The sequence below is a fragment of the Zingiber officinale genome, chromosome 1A, assembly GCF_018446385.1.
Source record: "Zingiber officinale cultivar Zhangliang chromosome 1A, Zo_v1.1, whole genome shotgun sequence".
In the NCBI taxonomy this organism is placed as follows: Eukaryota; Viridiplantae; Streptophyta; class Magnoliopsida; order Zingiberales; family Zingiberaceae; genus Zingiber; species Zingiber officinale.
The window spans coordinates 11,646,317-11,662,465 of record NC_055987.1 but is presented as its reverse complement, the minus strand read 5'-3'; the positions used below and the strand labels follow the sequence as shown (position 1 = coordinate 11,662,465).

The 16,149-nt window shown below is 35.5% G+C and overlaps 1 protein-coding gene across 1 annotated transcript; it reads right to left on the bottom strand.

Moving 5' to 3' along the window:
* Nucleotides 1-3,031: 3,031 nt before the first annotated feature.
* On the bottom strand, nucleotides 3,032-7,232 carry LOC122018989. Its single transcript, XM_042576499.1, has 3 exons — nucleotides 6,518-7,232; nucleotides 4,585-4,671; nucleotides 3,032-4,424 (listed from the first exon to the last, which is right to left on the bottom strand). Exons 1-3 carry the CDS (start codon nucleotides 6,866-6,868, stop codon nucleotides 3,339-3,341), a joined length of 1,524 nt encoding a protein of 507 aa, XP_042432433.1. The 5' UTR covers nucleotides 6,869-7,232; the 3' UTR covers nucleotides 3,032-3,338.
* Nucleotides 7,233-16,149: the final 8,917 nt, after the last annotated feature.

The window sequence follows — 16,149 nt, the reverse complement described above, 5'->3', positions numbered from 1 at the left end:
GGAGGGTTAGTATTGATAAATTAAGAGATGATTTTTTTTTTTTTTAACGAGTGGTTGACTTATGCTAGATCGATGAACTGTTTAAAAACCAGTTAATTAATTGATATAATTTGGATACCTAATATTAAAAAAAAAATCAAAATACAATCTTGGGTTATGGTACAACGAGAGGACACCATGTCGTCTAAACATCCATAATTCGATTCATAATTAGAAAAAAAAATATATCAAATTTAAATAAATTTTATATCTTCTGTCTTCATATGATATAATATATTAATTCTCATAACCATATCAATTAAAAGATCAAATATCTTTTATCCTAATAATTTTTCTTTTTTCCATCTAATTATTACCATCTAATATATTTCTAATATCAATAAAAAGAATAGTTAATAATTTTTTAGATTGTTTTTTCAAATATATATATTATTTAATTAGATATTCGAATAATTATATCGGATATTGATAGTTCCTTCATATCCTTCTCGAATTCTTCGACTAATTTGGATGAAATTGTTATTTCTATTCCTAAATACAGTTTTGCATGATATTTTTCTCTAATGGGATGATAAAATTGGGATATTGGATTGTTACGAGTGAATTTATCATATATGACCAGTGATTTTTTTTTATAGAATTAAATTAATTATTTTTAAAATTAATCGATTTGAATAATTGGAGGCCAGCTTAAAAAAAACACCAAAATTATGATCAATTAATTTTTGAAATTTTGTTGGAACACTTTCATTTGGTCTCTACAAAATATTAATATCGTCCAAACTTACACATTCCTGCTGACTCAACAGGGTGCCCAATGACAAAATTATATATATAAAAAAATCTCTCTTGTTTTTTCAAAACTACCAAAATCATAAGGTTTTATATTCTAACCCTTTTATCTCTAGCCCACAGGATATAAGTAAGATCTAATTGTTCAAGTCCTTTTATATATATATATATATATATATATATTAACAAAAATAAATTTGGACGAGTGGAAAAAGTGAAAATTTCACCATGCGCCATGTTTCATGCAAGGAATTTGGATGAGTATTATGTGTGTGACTGACTCACTCACTCACCCCCTCATTGTCATTTGAATAGTGGTCTACTTCGCAATCTTCGCTGCATGTTCCCACTCGATTCATTTTGACTTTGCTCAATCTCATTTAGAGAGACAAAATCCACTACCGCTACGTAAGTGGACCACTCAATTCATGTCGCCAACAGCTTGTGTTCTACTTTCTTTAGTCTGAGCTAGTGTTCGTCGTTAGCGATTTTTTCGATGGTCTTGGTCAATGTAAAACAATCTTAAATCCAGAAATTTGTTAAGGGTGATTTTGACATTTGAAAAGTATTCAGACAGTGACAAAACCTTACAGTTGTCTTTAGCAATTTATCTTATCCTTCTCAATTCTTATTTGTGTGAAACTATTATAAATGTAGTAATGATAAATTCAACATGCTTAAAATCATATGTAAAATATATATAAAAAAATGATACAGAAAATATTAATGCCATGTTTAAATTTGCAAGAACATGAGTGGAATATAGAATTTAAGATTATTAATTATTTGAATTTACAAGTACATGGAGTTGTGCATGAGATTTTAGATTATGTGACAAAAAAAACAGAGAAAGTTGAGAAAATGAGATGATATTTTTGAGACGAGAATGTTGACGGAGAACAAAACAATTTAGAAGGTTGTATCATGAAAAACATGATTAATTTTTCAAAAAAGGAAAAAGAAAAAAGAAAAAATATTCTTTAAATGACACTTTATGTAAGAATCTACTTTAACGTGTCCCAAGAGTAAGGTAAAGACTCTAGGGTGAGAATTCGATTAATTTGGTTAATTTAATATTAATTTTATATAAATTTTTTTATTATTTTAAATAAATTTAATTAATTTAGTAATAATCGAAATAACTGATTTAATTAATTCGATTTTAGTAAAATTTTGATTTGGTTCGATTAACCAACATTAAATCAGTTTTCGGTTAATTCGATTAATTTATAGATCGAATTAACCGAATACTCACCCCTAACCAAGAGTTTGTATTTCAAAAAGTTGAGCTACGTTTATAGTACATATAAATGTGTTAAAAATAGATGGACAAATGAGTACCCAACTGATGATAATACAGGTTAGAATATATTCTCTCGACTAGTTGATCATCTGATTTCTCGTATAAGAGAGTCATTATATTGGATAAAATCTTCCGTGATGTATCGTGAAGATTATCATCTTTTATTATAATAGGTTAGCTTGCATTCAAAATTAGATTTATTTTTAAATAATAATATTTTTACCATGTAATTGTTTAAATTTTATTTTAAGTATAGTGGTAGAGAAAAGTCTGCCGGAGGGAATAACATGAAGTCTTTTTGAGATTTTAAGAGAAAAATGGTCTAACTTGAGCGTGCCAAGATCACCCTAGAAGTCTCTAGAATCTAAAAATTAAGTGTAAAAGAAGCTGATTGTGGTTTCCCGCACTAACTCAGTAAAACAGAGGCCTAAAATGACCATCCCCGCACCCCAAATAATGGATAATAAATTTCCACCAGTTGACTTTGTAATCATAAAAACACACAGTGCCTTGGAGATGGCGTTCCATCTAAATTAGTCAAAATCTTACAAAGAAAAATAGTATTGTTATTGAATTGTAGCAGTCAATTTCTTACTGCCAGCTATATACAAAAATAAATAAGGAAAATGAAAATGGCCTATATCTTTGTTCAATGTCATCGAACAAACGGGGCATAAAGAAGTTGAATGCACATGGCCGTCTTCTTAAGCATTAAGGAACTTTAATAATACAAACATTGAATGAATAAACTTTGTCGACAAATTAGATTTAATAGTCTTCTAGAGAATTTCATTCATATGGACAATTTTAATTACTGTAATGATAATAAGTAGTAAATCTCAACTATTTGACGTCTATATTGTTCACTTATTGTTTAACCGTCCTTATGAATAGTGTCTTAGCAGCAAGACATTCCAACAGATTATGCACAAATTCTATCTTTCACATCAAGATTTATACGAATAGTGTTGCTGATTGTATTAAGCAATAGACATTTGATAATAGATGCCCGCAAGTGGAAAATCTATCAGTTGAGATTTCCACGCTACCTGAAAGCAACGCAAAACCACCCTCCTTGATCTATGCAAGCTATATGTTTATCTAACTCGTAAGACAGGACATGATCTGGATGTAGCACAACTTGCAATTCTAAAAAAGGCATCGAGATAAGACCTAATCAAACATTCAATGTTTGTGAGAACTACTGACCGTCTATTCCGACAAGCTTGTTAATCTACAATAACTAAGACCATATTTCATTCTCCATGGAAGCTATCAAACTATCAAAGCTAGTCACCTGAGATACATTGGGTGTCTGCGCTGTTTTTAAATCAGGATCTTTACCCTGATCATGCCCTAGAATTTGATCCATTCTGTCATTTGACAAACTCGGCTCATATCTGATGGGACTACGATTAATGACAGGAGCAGAGCTAGTAGCTATAGTTGCATCAGTTCCATAAAGTAAATTATCACAATGCAGTGGTGGAGAAGGAACTAATAGAGACTGATGGTTATTGTTGATGCCAAAGTCAGAAAGGGTAGGATCTTCGAGTTCAGATTGCAAACTAGCCAGCAGATCTTCCCAACTCTTCTCCATAATATCTGTTGCTGTTATCAAAGGTAATGTAGAACTTTCAACTTGGGCTACCGTACTCTCAGAATATAAAGTTGTTTGCATCTGATCTGGTATAACAGGCGATACTACCAAGACATCCTCAGATCTCAATTGCCCTTGATTGCAATAAGGAATCTGAGATGACACTGTTGTATAAGTAGACTTCTGTTGCACAGCTCTTTGAGCTCGATTATGATGGGAAATATTGTTCAGGGAATGGCTAGCAATGACAGCAGATCCAGATTGCATAGACCCTAAGCTTCTTGATCTCGCATGAGAATGCATACGTTGAGAATTTAATGCAGGAAGATGGACCTCATTCTGCACATGTTGCAGCCTAGGATTAAGTGAGGACCTCGTTAGCTGTTGGCCGAGTTGCAGGTTACGAGAAGATGCAATATAAGGTTGACATTGGTTTACAATGTCAGTTAGATCTGAGTTTGAGATGGTTGAGCATTGCTGGAGTGAACTTGATCTTAAAGGAACCATATTGGAATGACTTAGTGGTACTGCATTTCTGTACGTTGGGATATTAAATGAATCATTTGTTGAGTTCAGTGGATGTGCAGTGGTTGTGTTCTTCTGTTTGAAGTACTTCCTCAAAGATTTCCATCTTTCTTCTTTATCACTAGCATGGCAATGATCTCTGTCAAAATTACCATTGCCCCAATAACTGCAAGGGGCTGGAGAATCACAGACATAACAATGGCACTGCATTAGGTAACAAAATATCAGCCCATTGATGCATACGAAAGTACCAAGAGAAAAATCTTAAATTTTCTAGTGTGTTAGGTATCTTTGACATATTGACCTGAGATTTTAATGTTTTAGGAAAATAAATATCAAATTTGAGCATAAAGGTAAGACTCACCAAATGACAATACTCTCTGTGTGATGATGAGGCAAAAGGGTATGTAGCACACTGATCTCGTGAGTGTGGGTAATCACGGCAAGCCACCTATAAATGATAGATATGAGTTTTTTTTTTTTTGAAAAAAAAAATGAAATCCCTACTCCATGCTTCATAAGATATGCAGCTCTTTTCACCAACAAAAAGATATGCAGCTCTAGGGCAAGGAGAAGCAACAATGTATTTGTAATATTAGCTGCAAAAAAGAATGTCGATTTTGGATAATCCAAAGTCTGTTTAACTATGCAAAATGTCACCTGCCCTGCTAGATTGAATGATTGAAGACAAGTAATTTAGTCGTTCATCATGACTCAGGAAAAAATACTAATAAAACAAATTAGTCACAAGAATCCTTCACTGTCAGCTTCATGTAAGCTTATCTATAGATGCCAAAATGAACAAGTGGCCAAACATCATATTTATGACATTCAATTAACAGTGAGAAACAGGATATGCAATTAAAACTGCAAAGGTTCTTGCACTTAGAATCAACCAAGTTGGCAGAAGACAACTACGCTCGCCCCAATGCCCTCGCCAACCCGTCCCAGGTCAACACGGAGAAGGTAAATCACAGGTGGCTACTAACCCTTGGAATAGTGACTAGCGCATTAAGGAGATATTTACCTCGACTATGCCGAGATTTGAACTCCAGACCTTAAGTTAGTAGCACCTCATGCGCTAGCCACTAGACCGTACCAAGGAGACTGCACTTGGAATCAACCAAGATAATGAACAAGAGCGTCCATCTAAAAGTACAAAATATGTTTTGCATGAAAAACTTTAATCAAGAATGTAAAACAAAAAGAAATCTTTACATTATTATCATTTCATATTGGGCAATGTATATCCATTGCAGATAACAAACAGATTGCCCAATGCATAAACGTCATTTCTTTATGCTTTAATATATGAGATTGTATGACTGTACACACTATCCTTCACAAGAGCAAGACCATGGTTTCCGAAAACTTCATAGCAGCATAAGTAGTAACTAACACAAAAACTTTAACAACTATGGAAATGAAATGCCAACTAAATTAATTGTTTAATACAAATTATTGTCTTAATTTAAAAAAAAAAAACAGGTACTATTCCATCTAATTATTTTGTTTCTCAACTTGTTTACTAAGAACTAAGATTAATTTGTGCAGATCTCTCTGAATCCTTCTTGCAATCACCATATATAATAGTTCAACTCTTTGCTTAAGTGTTCCTACACTTCCTATTACAAGTTGAAGTCCATTTATTAACTTGCACAATTCAGACTAATCCAAGAATTCTGGATTTTAAGTCACACTTGGAATATGATTGGCTCACTTCAGGACATCCTCTTAAATCCACTTGCAATTTGAGAAGCTTGGATGATGAAGGAACCTAGAGTTGCTTTAGGTAAGCACCTAGCCTTACAAAAACTCCATAACATATACACTACACCATGTTCCTGACTTAAAACATATTCTATTTAATCATCGAGGAAAATTATTTCCAAGAGAGTAAAGCTTAGGCATCGAGTTACACCAAGTTCATGAAATAAGCACTAGGAAGCAAGTTTCTAATGTGAATACTGCTGGTGTAGTAAACCTGGTAACTTCATATTGGATTAGCATTGTTTAATCTCCTGGCTATGAGATATTGACAAAATGACATGCAAGATTATCAATTTTTAAAGAAATATATATTTCTCATGTTCAACAGTATCAAAGATTTAAAACTTCAATGAACAGAAACAGAATGCTTTAGAATGTTCAATGAGGAAGCTTTCAAGAATGATGCTACTACTGATCTATGCTAGGAGTCATGCAAGCATAACGAGCATGAAGCCAATATTTGAACAGATTTAAACGCATCGTAAGGAAAAATAGGGAAAAGGAAAAGAAACCGGAGTGATCCTTACCTGCCCCTTCTCCGCTACGACAAGCAGATCATCATCTTCTTCATCTCCACCTAAATTCTTATCTTCAGCAGCTACAGCAGGCTTGTCCGGGTCCGCTTCCAGCACCAAGCACTCATCATCATCCTCATCGTCCCGCTTACTCAGACCCAAAGGCTCTGGGTTCAGCCGTCGTTTCTTTGCAGCGGGGAGCGAGAACTCGTCCACTACGACAACATCGTCAGATTCCTCCACCCGCCGCCCCACCGCGCGATCAAGCAGCTCGTCTACCCAGTCGAAAGAGCGGCGATCGGTCCTCCCCCGACCATAATCCTCCTCCTCATCGGAGCTTATATCGACGACGAAGCGCTCCATTCCCTTGGCCTCGACGACTCCAGTTGACTAAGAAAGGGTTTTCCAAGAGCAACTCGATTCCGCACAAAAAGCAGGTTTTTCCACATCTCGCATCCAAGAAACTTACAAATTCCCCGGGCCGCGATTATCAAAAAGTCCCATTCTCGCACAATCAAAAATTCACCCGGCACTACAGCAAACACAGATCAGGCAAAGAAAAACAGCGCTTTACCGATTGAAATCAGCAATCACCCGAGATCAAACAAAGCAGCAGTCGACGAGAGAGGCGGCCTTTTCCCCTCGCATTATCTTGCCGGGATTTCCATCGGAGCAAAACCGTAGAGACTAGAGAGGCAGGGGAGGGTTTCCGAGTTGGAACCACAACATATATCCTGCGGCTCCATCGGATCCGGATTTATTTCCAACTCCAGACCGATTCGATCTCGGAATTTAATTAGCCATCGAATTAAATTCGAAATAATAATAATAACAATAATAATAATAATAAAAATAAAATCTAGTTGCAACCGCCGGTCGTAGTCCTGCCACAAAAGTTGAAAATTATTAATAATTATTTAATTAATTACGTAAAATGATATACAAATACCATGCTGCTTCTCCATTTTTCCCCAAATATCAATGGCGTTGACCCATTCCGGAGTCTTGTGCTTCTAGAACCATCCCATTTTATTATCAAATATTTAATAATATACGTCATAATATTATATATCAGTATTTAATTAAATATCAATCATCATTTTATTTAGTCTTAAATTACACAAACTGTTTAATAATAATATAAATGGATAAGATAATCATAGATGTAGTATGTTTATCCCATTTCCATTTAAAGGCTATCCACTTGTTATTTATTATTAGTTATCATGTTAAAATTAAAAAGTAAAAGAACAATTTTCTCCTTTCCATTTATGCTATAAATGAGAAAAATATTTTTTTTAAATATATATTTTACTCTTAAATTTTGAGTAAAATTTTCTAGTGTTTAATGAATTTTTTAAACACAATTTTGATTTAATTTTCTAGAATGCCCTGATGTTTTAGAAATTTTGACATTCATGCCATTTTACCCTCAATTAAACAACATTAGTACTTTATGAATAAAACTAAAAGCGTGATAAAAATGTGGCGTTGTATAAATTAAAATTGTCATCTTATTCTTTCATTAATTGTAAGGGCATAAATGAATGCGAATTGTATAATAATTTAAATTTTAAAATATGATTTTAACATTTCATAATTAAAAAAATATCTTTATAGAAAGCTTTTAATACATATTTTAACTTTTTCATTGTTATCTAAGTTACTTATTGGTTAATCAATACGAGTGTTTTGGTGAAAATTTTTTTTAAAGGATATTTTGGTATTAAGAAAATGTTAGAGCATTTAAAAATACCCAAAGTTTTAGGCAATTTTTGACTATTTTAAATAGCATTTTACTTTATTTAGGAAAGTTTATGAAATACTTAAATTAAATTAAATTGATATTTAAGAGTATGAATATAATTAAAAGAATTATAATAGTTACATTATATAAATTAAAATTGTCATCTTATTGTTTCATTAATTGAAGGGATGAATCCAGATGGCATAATAATTTAAAATTTAAAATATGATTTTAACATTTCATAATTAACAAAATATCTTTATCGAAAGCTTTTAAAACATATTTTAAGTTTTACATTCTTATCTAAGTTATTTATTGGTTAATGAATACGAGTGTTTTGGTGATAATTTTTTTTTAAGGATATTTTGGTATTAAGAAAATGTTAGAGCATTTAAAAATACCCAAAATTTTAGGCAATATTTTAACTATTTTAAATAGCATTTTACTTTACTTAGGCAAGTTTATGAAATACTTAAATTAAATTACGTATCATAGTTTTAAAATCACTAAATCATATATCCAATTTTATTTTTATCCATGTTAGTATTCTAGTCAACTGCTACAATTATAATAATAAAATAAATTATCTATTTATGTTAAAAAATTATTGCTAAATTGATATTTAAGAATATGAATATAATTAAAAGAACTATAATAGTTACATTATATAAATTAAAATTATCATTTTATTGTTTCATTAATTGCAAGGGCATCATGCAGATGGAATAATAATTTAAAATTTAAAATATGATTTTAACATTTCATAATTAACAAAATATCTTTATCGAAAGCTTTTAATACATATTTTAAGTTTTACATTCTTATCTAAGTTATTTATTGGTTAATGAATACGAGTGTTTTGGTGATAATTTTTTTTAAAGGATATCTTGGTATTAAGAAAATGTTAGAGCATTTAAAAATACCCAAAATTTTAGGCAAGATTTGGACTATTTTAAATAGCATTTTACTTTAAATACTTAAATTATGTATCATAATTTTTAAATTATTAAATCATATATCCAATTTCTTTTTTGTCCATGTTACTATTATAGTCTAATTCTATAAATTATAGCAGTCGAATAAATTATCTATTCATGTTAAAAAATTATTATTTTCAATATAATGGGATTAATATTTAAAGATTTGAATATAATTAAGAGAACTAGATTACATTATATAAATTAAAATTATCATCTTACTTTTTCATTAATTGTAAAGGCATTGATGAATGCGGATTGCATAATAATTTAAAATATGATTTTAATATTTCATAACTAACAAAATATCTTTATCAAAAACTTTTAATACATATTTTAAGTTTTACATTTTTATCTAAGTTACATATTGGTTAATGAATATGAGTGTTTTGGTGATAATTTTTTAAAAGGATATTTTGGTATTAAGAAAATGTTAGAGCATTTTAAAATACCCAAAATTTTAGACAAGATTTTGACTATTTTAAAAACTATTTTACTTAGGAAAGTTTCTCAAATACTTAAATGATGATGTACCATAGTTTTAAAATCATTAAATCATATATCTAATTTCATTTATGTCCATGTCAATATTCTAGTCGATTGCTATAATTATAAAAGTTGAATAAATTACCTATTCATATTAAAAAATTATTGCTCTCAATATGGTGGGTAAATTAATGTTTAAGGGTGTATATTTAATTAAAAGAACTAGACGAACACATAGGAACTTATTTCATTTCATTTAGAAATCAGCTGATAGATTTAAAAAATTCGGAATGAAATGAAATCAGTTCTTATATGTTTATCTAGTTCTTCTTATTATTCACGCCCTCAAATATCAAATTACTCTAAGAGCAATGATTTTTTTAATACGAATATGTTAAAAAAATCTAATTTGAGTAAAAAAATTTATAATTCTTAATATATTAGATTAAATTGATGTTTGTGTTGATACAGTCTGACCTGGATGTTGTTTTGCTGTTGACACTGATTTAAGTTTGTATCAGATATTTAACTCAGATTAATTACTAATCTAGGTTGACTTGGTTGACCTGATTGAGAAAGTCCTAACTGGGATGTTAGGCAGTTGGAAAGTCCTGGTGAGTGAAGCCAGGCAGATTGGAAATCCTGGTGAGTGAAGCCAGGTGAAAACCCTAGTGAGTGAAGCTAGGTGCAAGTCCTGGTGAGTGAAGCCAGGCAAGGGAAAATCCAGATGGATCAAGGGTGATCGGACATCTGGTGTTGAAAAGTCCAAGAAGGAAGCTTGGCATGCGAAGTCAGAGAGGGCTCGGTAGCTCGTTCTCTAGGACCAGATGAAGTCGGAGAGGGCTAGGGAGCTCGTTTCTCCGGACTAGGTCGAGAGGGCTCAACCCGCATCGAAGTCGGATCGGTCGGCACGATCCGGTGAAACTGGACACCGATCGGTCCGACGACCGATCAGAATCGATCGATGGCTCTCGAGCAATTCGATCGGTGCACCGATCGAAATCGATCGAGTTCATCAGGATTTTACCGATCGGCCCGAGACCGATCGGAGGCCGTAAGCGCTGAGAAGAGCGACATCCGATCGGTCTGGGACCGATCAGATTAGTGCTGATCGGTCCGCCGATCGAAGCCGCGCGCATTTGGAAAGAGCGACATCTGATCGGTCCGGGACCGATCAGATTAGTTCTGATCGATCGCCCGCCGCACCGATCGCGATGATCAGGCGTGGATCGGTCGCACACCCACGGTATTGTTTGTTTTGCATGCACTTTTTCTGATTGCCGTATTTGTTTTCACCCATCTGTTTTTAACCATCTGCTGTGAGTCTTTTTAGCTTGCAGGTTGCAGGTCACACTCTCATGGTTGAATTCAAATTAAGCTTCATTAAGAGAAGAAGACAAGCGCTCTTTTCACTGTGATTTGCTGCAACAGATGCATTTGAGGCATCAACGTTCACTGGCGAATCTGATTGCGATTGGGCTGCGCTCAGTTTGACCTCTACTTATTGGTTCGTATCCAGAGACGCCAGTGATTTCCATTGGCATGGGTTCAGAGAACCAGATGAGGAGGAGAGATGATTGGCTACGCCTTGTTGGCAGCAGCGATTCTGCAGGCGGTGGTGATTCGAGCCAGTAAAGCAGAGAGACATAAGAAGGAAGAAGAGAGGTTCAGAAACAAGAACTGGATTCTCTGTTTTCTTTTCGATCAATCCTTTGAGAAAGCAAGTTGGTGAAGCTGTGAGCTCCTTGCTAAGAAGGTTGTTGTGCGCTCTCTGCTCTGTTTTTTTCTCCGCGTGGCTGTAAGCTCATCTGATTATTCTTCTCAGCCACTGTAAGTCTTGTGCTTAATTCTATAATCAACTGAAACTCTGTTGAGAGGTTGCTCCACCGAGAAGGAGACATCTTTAGCCGGATTTTGTCCGGGGTGTGATCTACCGAAAGATCAAGGAGTCGTCCTCCTTACGGACACGCCGAGGAGTAGGGGCAAGTTATCCCCGAACCTCGTATATCCTTGTGTCTGCTGTGTGTGTTTTTCTTCCTTCATTTTAGTTTTCTACTTCCGCTGTGCTAACAAGTTTTTCTTTAAGAAAGATTGTGTTTAAGTTTTCAAAGAGACTATTCACCCCCCCCCCCCTCTAGCCATCTAAGATCCCAACAAGTGATATCAGAGCAAGGGGCTCTTTGATTCGGATTAACACCCAAAAGAGCAAACAAGGATGGCTATGAAGGAAGGCTTTAGCACAAATCGACCACCCTACTTCGAAGGAGCAGATTTTCAATATTGGAAGGGTCGCATGGAGTATTACCTCAAGACCGACATTGCCATGTGGTTCTCAGTCAAGGAAGGTTTCACACCACCAAAGGATGAAGAAGGTAAGGAACTCGATTCGTCAAGGTGGTCTACCGAACAACTCCGCAAAGCACAAGCCGATGCCAAGGCTATGGTCACCTTGCAATGTGGAATCGCCAAGGACCAACTCGTCAAGGTAGGTCCGTTCTCGAGTGCAAGAGACCTATGGAACAAACTCATCGAGCTCCAAGAGGGAACTCGAGATTCTCGGATTGCCAAGAGGGACCTATTCTTGAATCAGCTCCAAAATCTAACCATGAAGGACAATGAAACGGTAAGTGAACTTCATGGGAGATTCAAGGAGATCATCAACGGTCTACACTCTGTGGACGAACGAGTGGAGAATCGCGATCTAGTGAGGTACGCTCTTAAATCTTTTCCTAGGAATGCCTTGTGGTCATCTATGGTAGATGCCTACAAGGTATCCAAGGATCTTTCCATTGTTAAACTAGATGAATTTTTCTGTGAGATGGAACTTCATGAGCTTGCTAACAAAGGTCAAAAAGAGAAGGGTATTGCTTTATTTGCAGGACCAAAGAGCAAGGATGGAAGAAGGAAAAGAAGAAGGAAAAGGAGATTTCCTCATCCACCTCTTCCTCCGAATCCGATGATGAAAGTGGATCATCATCAAGTGAGATGGCGAACTTCGTAAGAAGGATTATGAGAAGAAGCCGAAGATACAAAGGAAAAGGTAAAACTAATGATCAAAATTTTGATAAATCTAATGTTATATGTTATGAGTGTAGCAAGAAAGGACACATTCGGAGCGAGTGCCCGAAATTAAAGAGGAAGGAGGAACGAGCCAAAAAGAAGGAGGAAAGAGTCAAGAAGAAGAAGGCTCTCAAGGCCACTTGGGATGAGTCCTCATCAAGCTCATCGGAAGAAGAAGAGAAGATGGAAAAGAGCACACGACAATTAGCACTCATGGCAAGGGAGGTTTCGGACTCCGGAAGTGAGGGAGATTCGAGCGACGCTTCAACCGCGGCTTCATCATCGTCGGATGATGAAGAGGTAACCTCTTCTCATATAGAAAAGTGTTATAAGACTATCACTCACTTATCTACATTGCTTAAAAAGTCAAAAACATAAAATAAATTGTTAAAAGAAGAAGTAAAAACCTTAAGGACCCTTAGGGAAGATGAGGTCGATGACCTACATCTAGAAGTCCTTGAGGATGAGAACAAGGCTTTAAAGGGTGAGGTTGAGAAACTCAAGAAAATGCTTGAGAAGTTCTCAACTAGCTCTAAGACTCTAGACATGATTCTAAATGCCCAAAGGGCAGTCTACAACAAGGCCGGGCTAGGGTATCAACCCAAGGAGTCGAGTTTCATTTCTCTAATGTCTAGAACTCAAAATAGTAGATCACATGTTTCTAGGGCTCATGAAACTAGGAAAGGTATGACCTAGGCATGGGTTCCTAGGTCTTTCGTTGTAGAAGCATTAGGTCCCAAGATTTGGGTACCTAAAACCTCTATCTTCCGTGTCTTGTAGGCATTGGTCGAGGGGGAGCATCTATCAACTTGGTTTGTTGATAGTGGATGCTCCAAGCACATGACCGGGGACAAATCACTGTTTACAACCATTCAAAACAAAAGTAGAGGTAATGTGTCTTTTGGTAATAATGGTAGCCTTAAGGTTGTAGGAGTTGGAGACATTCATATATCCAAATGTCTCTATATCAAGAATGTCCTTCTAGTCAAGGGGATGACTTTTAATCTCCTAAGTGTCAGTCAATTGTGTGATACGGGTTACACAATTGAATTTCATTCAAGTCAATGTTTGGTTAAACACATTGACACACTTGACACGGTACTAGTAGGCACAAGGGTTGATAATATTTATCAAGTATCGTTTAAAAATGCTACTAATGCTTTGATTAAGTGTTTCATGTCGAAAGAAGAAGAGTCTTGGCTATGGCATAGAAGGTTGGCACATGTAAACATGAAGAACATCCGGAAGTTGGCCAACCAAGGATTAGTGCGAGACTTACCCAGCATCAAGTACCACAAGACCAAACTATGTGATGCATGTCAAAAGGGTAAGCAAACAAAAGTTGTTCATAAAGGTAAAAGCACTGTAAGTACATCTACTGCTTTAGATTTATTGCACATGGACCTATTTGATTGCAGTAGTGTAATATCATTGAATGGAAGTAGATATTGCTTGGTAATCGTTGATGATTTTACTAGATACACATGGACTTTCTTCTTGAAACATAAGGACCAAACTATAGATATTTTTATTTCTTTTTGTAGAAGAACTGAAAATAAAAAATCGACAACAATTAAAACCATTAGAAGTGATCATGGTGGGAAATTTCAAAATCATAGGTTTTTAGAGTTTTGTCAAGAAAAGAGATATAGACATGAGTTCTCTACTCCAAGGACCCCACAGCAAAATGGGGTTGTGGAGAGAAAGAACCGAGTCCTACAAGAGGCTGCACGAACCATGCTCAATGAGTACTCACTACCGAGCTACTTATTGGCTGAAGCTGTGAATACAGCTTGCTATGTGCAAAATCGAGTTTTAATCATAGGTTTTTAGGAAAGACTCCCCATGAACTTTGGTTTGGGAAACCGCCTACAATTAAACATCTTAGGGTGTTTGGTTGTAAGGTGTTTATCTTGAACACCAAGGATCATCTTGGGAAGTTCACGGCTAAGGCTGATCAAGGGATACTGATCGGGTACTCTCTTACCAGCAAAGCCTATCGAGTCTACAATGAGAGGACTAAATTGATTGAAGAGTCCTCGGATGTTGCTTTCGAAGAAATCCCTGATAATCAATCAAGGAATGTAGAAGAAATTCAATTCGAACTTAGAAGGCTAGGTTTGAATGATCCAAACATGGAAAGAGTCGAAATTGACTCTGATGATGATGAGCAAGGGCAACAAAGAACTCAGGCAGACCCATTGCCTGATACTGAGTCCTCGCCTGTGCCGAGTGAGACCACTCATGAGGCACCGCCAACACCAAGGCAGTCTAGGTTAGCCTCTAGTCATCCCCAAGACCAGATTATGGGAGACATCCAACAAGGGGTTAGGACTAGATCATTCTTTAGAAATGAGTCCAATGAGGTTGCCTTAATCTTAGAGATTGAACCAAGACTAGTTGATGAAGCATTGCACGATCCTGATTGGATCATAGCTATGCAAGACGAATTAGGTCAATTTGAAAGGAGCCAAGTATGAGATTTAGTTCCTAGACCTAGGAAGACCACCATTATTGGAACCAAATGGGTCTTCAAAAATAAATTAAATCAAAAGGGTGAAGTTGTAAGAAACAAGGCAAGACTTGTAGCCAAAGGCTATAGCCAAGTCGAAGGTCTTGATTATGATGAGACATATGCTCCCGTGACCCGATTAGAATCCATTCGCCTGATGCTAGCTTTTGCTGCACATAGAGGTTTCAAGCTCTATCAAATGGACGTTAAATCGGCTTTCTTAAACGGTCTCATCAAAGAAGAGGTCTATGTTGAGCAACCACCGGGGTTTGTGAGTACCGAAGCTCCAAACCACGTATACAAGCTCAAGAAAGCTCTTTATGGGCTTAAACAAGCACCTCGAGCTTGGTACGAAAGGCTGTCAACTTATTTACTAGAGAAGGGATTTGTAAGAGGTCAAATAGACCCAACACTATTTCTACGTAGAGATGGTGAAAACATTTTTGTAGCCCAAGTATATGTCGATGACATAATTTGTGGCTCAAATAACAAGGGCTATTTGAATGAATTCATTTCTCACATGGAAAGTGAGTTTGAGATGAGTCTAGTAGGAGAGTTGACATTCTTCCTCGGACTTGAAATCAAACAAACTCGAGATGGAATTTATGTCCATCAGACAAAATACACTCAAGAGATGCTTAGAAAATTCAATATGAGTGACTCTAAGGAAGTGTCCACTCCAATGGCGACAAACACTCGCCTTGACAATGATGAGAGTGGAAAACCAATTGATCTAACGCAATATAGAAGCATGATTGGTAGTCTTCTATATCTCACAGCTAGTCGACCGGACATACTCTTTGCTGTGGGCATGTGCGCTAGGTATCAAGTCTGTGCCAAGGAATCTCACTTAATTGCAGTT

Coding starts and splice junctions, on each gene's coding strand:
- LOC122018989 (XM_042576499.1), bottom strand. CDS start 6,868: ATGGAGCGCTTCGTCGTCGATATAAGCTCCGATGAGGAGGAGGATTAT. Junction 4,672..6,517: donor TCGTAGCGGAGAAGGGGCAG/GTAAGGATCACT, acceptor TATCATTTATAG/GTGGCTTGCCGTGATTACCC. Junction 4,425..4,584: donor ACAGAGAGTATTGTCATTTG/GTGAGTCTTACC, acceptor TACCTAATGCAG/TGCCATTGTTATGTCTGTGA.